At 44.7% G+C, this 7,370-nt stretch overlaps 1 protein-coding gene across 1 annotated transcript; it reads right to left on the bottom strand.

The window, feature by feature from the left end:
- Positions 1-2,860: 2,860 nt before the first annotated feature.
- On the bottom strand, positions 2,861-5,984 carry LOC128069269 (prostate and testis expressed protein 1-like). The gene is made up of 5 exons (XM_052662574.1): positions 5,933-5,984; positions 5,595-5,633; positions 4,584-4,619; positions 4,206-4,322; positions 2,861-2,994 (listed from the first exon to the last, which is right to left on the bottom strand). Exons 1-5 carry the CDS (start codon positions 5,982-5,984, stop codon positions 2,861-2,863), a joined length of 378 nt encoding a protein of 125 aa, XP_052518534.1.
- Positions 5,985-7,370: the final 1,386 nt, after the last annotated feature.

Here is a 7,370-nt window from a genome sequence, read left to right as displayed (position 1 = left end):
GGATTAACACGTACTAACTATTATGTATAAAATAAGCTACAAGGACATATTGTACATCACAGGGAATATAGCCAATATTTTATAATAACTATAAATGGAATATAACCTTTAAAAATTGTGAACCATTATATTGTACACCTGTAACTTATATAATATTGTACATCAACTATACTTCAATATTTTAAAAGGTATCAGAGGCAAAAGAAAAAATAAATTGAAATACATAAAATTAAAAATTCTGTGTGTCATAGGAAAGAATCAACACAGTGAAAAGGCTACTTATGGAATGGGAAATTGTATACCTGCTAAGAGGTCGTATTCAGAATATATTAAAAAACCCCTTCTACAACACAGTAACTAAAAAACAGTCAGCTGATTAAAATGAGGACAAAAGGACTCGAATTTTTCCAAAGAAGATATGCAAATGGCCAATAAGCACATGGAAAGGTGCTCAATACCACCAAATCATTAGGGAAATGCAAATAAAAACCATAATGAAATAACACTTCACACTCAAAACGATGGCTACTAACAAAAACGAAATGACAAGTGTAGGTAAGGATGTGGAGAGATTAGAACCCCAGGACACTCTTGGTGGGAATGTGAACCAGCATGGCCGCTGTGGAAAACCGCATGTCAGTTCCTGAAAGATTTAAACACAGAATTACCATCCAATTTAATAATTTCACACCCGACTGAGGGACTGAACTGAACTGAACTGGATGTATGTATCCAAAAGAATTGAAAGCAGGGTCTTGAATGGACATTTGTATACCTATGTCCATTGCAATATTATTTGCAATAGCCAAAAAGTAGAAGTAACCTCAATGTCCATCAGTGGATGAATCGATAAACAAAATGCCGTAAGTACATACTATGGGATATTATTTACCATTAAAAATGAGAGAAATGCTGGCACATTCTACAACATGGATGAACTTTGAGGACAGTATGCTAAGTGAAATTAGTCACAAAAGGAAAAACACTGGATAATTGCATTTATATGAAGTATCTAATATAGTGAAACTTAGAAAGTAGAAGGTGAGTGCCAGGGGATTGGGAGTATTGTTTGATGGATACAGAGTTTCAGTTTCGTAGGATGAAAAAGATGATGGATGTAAGATCCACGTGGAGATGGATGGCGATGATGGTGGTATAACCATGTGAAATTAGTTAATGCGACTGAACTGTATATTTAAAATAATTAAAATGGCAAATTTTGTGTTAAGTGTAGTTCACCACAGTAAACAACAACACACTGACAATAGTAGCATAAGAAGCCAAAACGAGTAAATGGAATAAAATTCTTATATTCAATAATATTATTGTGTTGCTAATAAAGTGGCAAGTATACTCATTCTTATTCTCCTATCCATGGGGAGGAAGTTATAAAACATTTCTTGGTTAATGTTTTCACCCTTACCAAAAGATTTTTTAAAGAACTTTGACTTCAAAGAATGTTGGACTCTTCCATGAGAACAGCTATCTTTAGCAATCTGCTATGCCAGAAACAACACTTAGACATGACTTTTTCTGAATTTATACACTCTTTTAAGTTTCTTTGTTAAGATTCTGGCATTTATTCCTTATCTGTTTATGCTTTTCATGCTATATTTATTTATTGGAGTATAATTGCTTTACAATGTTGTGTTAGTTCCCGACATACAAGGTGAATCAGCTGTATGTATACACGTATTTCCCCCCTCTTGAGCCTGCCTCCCACTCCTCCCCAACTATCTCTAGAATTCCAAACACACCTTCCTTTCTTCTCCAACCCCTAACCCCAGAGAGAGTCTCATGCTATACGGCAGACAATTTTTCACTCTTCATGGTTCAGGCACGAATTTCTTTCTCCATTCTGCCCTTCTCCTCACTCTGGGAATAACATTCACGAACAAAATTCAAGAAAACTCAAGTCATCTCTTTTCACATCACCCCCTCCTTTCTCATGAGGCCAGGCTGTGCGCTTTAACTGGAGTGAGACAAGAAGAAAAATCCCAAGAGAAAAAAATGACAATATTCGGCCTCAGAAAGAAGGGAAGGGGCAGGAACAAAAAACTGACTTATCGTCTTCTTCCTTTTCTTTTTCTAAATTGATTTTGTAATTGGAGGATAATTGCTTTACAAGGCTGTGTTGGTTTCTGCCATACAACAACACAAATCAGACATAATTATGTGTGTATGTGTGTATATATATCCTCTCTCGAGCCTCCCTCTCACCTCTCCCCACCCCACCCCTCTAGGCCATCACAGAGCACTAGGCTGGGTTCCCTGTGGCTACCCTAGTTATCTGGGCTTCCCTGGTGGCTCAGATGGTAAAGAATCTGCTTGCAATATGGGAAACAGGTACGATCCCTTGGTTAGGAAGATCCCCTGGAGGAGGGCATGGCAACCCACTCCAGTATTCTTGCCTGGAGAATCCCATGGACAGAGGAGCCTGGCAGGCTACAGTCCATGGGTCACAAAGAGTCGGACACAACTGAGTGACTAACACAACACAGAGCTAGCTATCTGTTTCACACATGGTAGTGTATATATGTCAATGCCACTTTCCCAGTTCATCCTACCCTCTTCATCCCCCCTTCTTCCTTTCTGAAGCAGCTCGGGTGTTCAGTGAATGCACTGGATTCTATATCAACATGCAGGATGTATTGATCTTGTGTTCAAGATGTTCCCCATACACCCCCTCCCAGGGGCCATGGCAGAAAATCTGGAAAAAGAGAGGACTTTCTTCTTACATATGCAGAAGGCAGAGCCGTGTGTTTCCAATCTGAAATGTGTTTTCTTAGATTACTGTGAAGAGGTGGAGCCAAGAATGTCACCTACCCAGAGACTGGAGCCAGAAAAGAGCCAGTGATTTCTAGATGTCTTCATTGCACAAGTCATGGCTCCTGCAACACCTGAAGTTCACCAGGTAGACGCTCCACTTTATGTTGTTCACGTTAGCGCAGTTCTTTAGGCAACCCCTGAAGGTTAACCAGAGAGTGCCATCATCTGCAGAAGGAGAAACTTATCAGCACAGAGGTTTCCAAAACAAAAACAAAGAACTTCCCAGCCTGCTGCTGCTGCTAAGTCACTTTAGTTGTGTCCGACTCTGTGTGACCCTATAGACGGCAGCCCACCAGGCTCCCCTGTCCCTGGGATTCTCCAGGCAAGAACACTGGAGTGGGTTGCCATTTCCTTCTCCAATGCGTGAAAGTGAAGTCGCTGAGTCGTGTCCGACCCTCAGCGACCCCATGGACTGCAGCCTTCCAGGCTCCTCCGTCCATGGGATTCTCCAGGCAGGAGTACTGGAGTGGGGTGCCATCGCAAAACAACCTTGTGTAGTTCAAGTCTTGGTTATTTAAACGTGAAGAATTGGAAGATGTGGCAGTCTGGGTACTTCCCAAAAGAGAAACAATAGCAGAGCAGTTTAAAGTAAAAAAATAAAAAATCCCTGAATGTGGGGCTGTAATGAGAGCAGCAATTCAAGGATTGCCAGAGCTGGGTGTTTCCACTGAGAATGTTGACACTGGTATAAGTAAGGATTAGAAATACTAAGGTATCGCTCAGCATAAAGGATAGGAAAACCAAGAAATCATGCTATTCAGAGTTACCTATGAAGGGCCACTTAGCCTGTATCTATTGCTGACCCTGGTCCCTCTATTTTCACAGCTTAAAACGTCCCACAGGGAAAGGCCAGGCCGGGAAAAAACAAAGAGCCCGCCTCATTTCAACACTTAGCTCTGTTCTCCACTGGCCTTTCCTTTTCCGTCAGCTTAGTCTCCCCTGTTTTGTTCACGCTTCTCAAAATACTGATTCCATAGCTATAGATCCCCACTCCCTAGAGGCCACCTCTATCTATTTCTCATCACGGCATGTGATGGGGTAGAGATATTCAGTCATCCTAGAGCTTCCCTGGTGGCTCAGACAATAAAGAATCTGCCTGCAATGCAGGAGACTTCTGGTTCAATCCCTGGGTTGGGAAGATCCCCTGGACCCCTGGAGTAGGAAACGGCAACCCACTCCAGTATTCTTGCCTGGAGAAGTCCATAGAGGAGTCTGGCGGGCTGCAGTCCGTGCGGTCCTAAAGAGTCCTACGCAACTGAGTGGCTCACACTAGGGACGCTAGGATTGGTCTGAAGCAGGGTCCCGCCTTTCTCCTGTGGCCCGCATATCCTTTCTGCTTCCACCACCCAGTCCTCCGCCCCCCACCCACAACTTACTTTTGAAAATCTTCCCAGTTGTGCAAGCCTCTTCTTTCACTGCAATACATAGTCCTCTGCCTCTGGAACACTTCTGTCTTGGAAACTGGATGTGGCACGTCCTACACTGAATAATTTCTATAATTTGGGCCAGAGAGCAGGGACGTAGCTGTGAAAACATTGCTGCGAAAGGACCCATCTTCCCTTTCAAATCGGAAGTCCTCTGGGAGCCCCGAGGGCCTTCTGGAGACCCGTGAAGGGAGGGCATCCACCTCTATCAAACAGGCTGAGCCAAGAGAAGGGCTCTGGAGTTTTAGCTCATAGAACAGGCGGGAAAATAAGGAAAAGAGGAACAAAATCCAAGCTGAGCGCATCAGATCATATCCTCTTCATACTCACCAGGTAAATGGCGATCATCAACAGATAGTTCATCCACTGTGCTGGCAAAGAGAAATAACACTTAGATGCAATTTTCTCTAAGATTTGCTCTTGCCCGCGCATCGCTGTAATCCTTGTGTAAACATACAAGGCCCATTCTGAACTTTTCACCTGGAGCCACTCTGGGCCCTTCTGTCCCTCCAAAGCCTAGTTCCCATCTCGGGGCATCTCTGTTTCTCTCCCTCATTTCAACTCTCTTCACCTCTAGAGGGCCTCTCAGCCTCTCCACCACCGCTTAGGATACAGCACAGACTCGAAGGAGAAAGATAAATGAACATTTTGTGTGTGTGTGAGTGCCTCATTGCCTTCTTTTTTTTAATTACTTTATTTTTGGCTGAACTGTGGGTCTCCCTTGCTACGCACCAACATTCTCTAGTTGCCACGAGTGGGGGTTACTCTCTAGTTGCAAGGCCCAGCCTTCTGATTGCAGCGGCTTCTCTTGTTGCTGCTCAGGGGCTAGATAGAGAACTCGGACTTAGTAATTGCCCTGGGGTGTGTAGGATCTTCCCAGACCAGGGATTGAGCCAGTGTCCCCTGCTTTGGCAGGCAGATTCTTAACCACTGGACCCCCAAGAAAGACCCACATTCCCTTCACTTTAATTGACCTCTCTGACTTTCTTACTCACAAGTAGCTGAAAGCTGCAAGGTGACAAAGCCTCTGAAATCCATGAAACTGCTACTCTGTGGATTTAGCCAGCTAGCGCCTGAAAAATCAACATTCCACTTCCCCCTTTCCCGTTCCCTCACCTTTTAACACACGGATCCTTTGCCTTGGCAACTGCTGCTTGTATTTTTCCATCAGGCTCAAAGTCAGTTCCCACCCCAGCCCCATCCTGCTGGAAAAAGTGGCCAAGTCCTGGAATCCAAAGTTAGTCCCTAGATTCCTTTCAACCCTCAATGCTCATGCATCCCCTCTCATCTCCCCCTTCCCTCAAGTTGCCCTTCCCACACGACTGATCTGTCTCTACTCACTTCCATGTTCTCGGTCTGCTGCAAATGACCCGCACAGTACTGTTAAGGAAAAAAAACAAAAAGGTATACTCTCTGCAGACCTCATTTTACGAATGCACCTCCCAGCTTTTATGAACATCTTGTCAGTTCCCCTATAATCTACCTATTTCCTTCTGCAGGCAGACTAAGACTTTGCTGAAGCTTCCAGGGATGGGGTGCATTGCGTGTGAAAGTCATGGCATTAGAATGACAGCTTCTGTTACCTACAACTCTCATTAGAGAACCTCTGTCATGGGAAGCCCGACCCATGCCAACATCCTGGACACATCTCTCCAGCTGTCAACCACAGGGACGCTCACCTCGAAAGCAGCAGAGGAGGACAGGGAGCCCCAGCAGGAGGGACTTGTCCATCTCAGAGGGAGGAAAGAGCAGGTTGGAGCAGGAGGCTGCAAGGTGCCTCTTTATATATCTACCAGGTTGGACTTCCCCAGGAAGGGCTAGGGGTGGGGACATTACAGAAGTCCTTCAAAGGTGCTTCCTGCTTCAAGGGAAGCCAAGAACTCTAAAATGTTTCTTCTTGGCAAATTGTGAGGAAGAGGGACTGCCTAGATAAGTCCTGGGTCTGATTCATTTCAGTCCTAGCATTGAGGAAGCTTTGATGCCATGTCCTGTGGTCTTTTCAATACAGCACACTGTGGGAGAAGACCAGGATAAATCAGGGCCCACTGGGTTAGATTCAGAGACATTTACACTGAGATGCTCATTAAAGCTGAGAGAACAGACTTCCCTGCCTGTCCAGTGGCTAAGACTTTGCCTTCCAATGCAGGGGGGTGAAGGTTTGATTCCTGGTTAGGAAGCTAAGATCACACATGCCTCACAGCCAAAAAAACCAAAACATAAAACAGAAATAATATTGTAACCAGTTCAATAAACACTTTCAAACAGCCCATATCAAAAAAAATTCAAAAAAAAATCTGAGAGAATATGAGTGTAAATAATTGGACCGTAGGAAGTCCGAAAAAGGGGTAACCAAAGAGCCTTTAAAAGGCAGCACTATAGGAAATGCGGAAGAGAAATGGAGAGATTCAATGCAGATACGGCGACAGGGTACTCGGGAGGGAAATAGTGTCCCACTTTCCGTCATACTGGAACAAAGCAAACACTGGGGCAGAGGGTGAGACACTGAAGGAAATTCCTTCTCATACTTGGAGTTTCCTGATGATTGAGACTTAGCCTTTAATTAAGAGAGAGGTTTGAGATTACTTCTCCTGGAGGGAGGTCAGCTGGTCCCTCCCACTTGATGCCAAGCAAGCCAGGTATGAAGAGGAGCAGTTTCCTCAACTCTGAGGGTGACGAGGTAACCAACTGGGGTGGTGACTGAATGTAGAATTCCTGTGGAGGGGACTGAGACCGTGTAAGAAAATCGATGGGATTCTCCAGGCAAGAATGCTGGAGTGGGCTGCCACGTCCTCCTCCAGGGGATCTTCCTGACATAAGGGTCGAACCCGCGTCTCTTGAGTCTGCCCCATTGACAGGCAGGATGTTTACCTCCAAGCCACTTGAGAAGCCCTGTGTTCCCACTGGCAGACCTGTCCCTCTCCTGCTCTCAAGCCGGGAAACTTAGCATCATCTCTTACATCCTCGCATTCCTTTCTTTGACCTTTGAGAGCTCCCCTCCTTTCCTTCTAGGAATTCTGTATTTAATTCTTTGGCTAATGGCCCCCCACACAAAAGGAGGGAAGGTTTTCTTCCTCTGCCCCATCAGAAACTGTCTCCTCACTTCATTACACTCTGTTG

Source organism: Budorcas taxicolor, chromosome 25 (genome assembly GCF_023091745.1).
Source record: "Budorcas taxicolor isolate Tak-1 chromosome 25, Takin1.1, whole genome shotgun sequence".
Classification (NCBI taxonomy): domain Eukaryota; kingdom Metazoa; phylum Chordata; class Mammalia; order Artiodactyla; family Bovidae; genus Budorcas; species Budorcas taxicolor.
The sequence above is the reverse complement of the archived record's forward strand: the minus strand, read 5'-3'. Positions and strand labels throughout refer to the sequence as shown.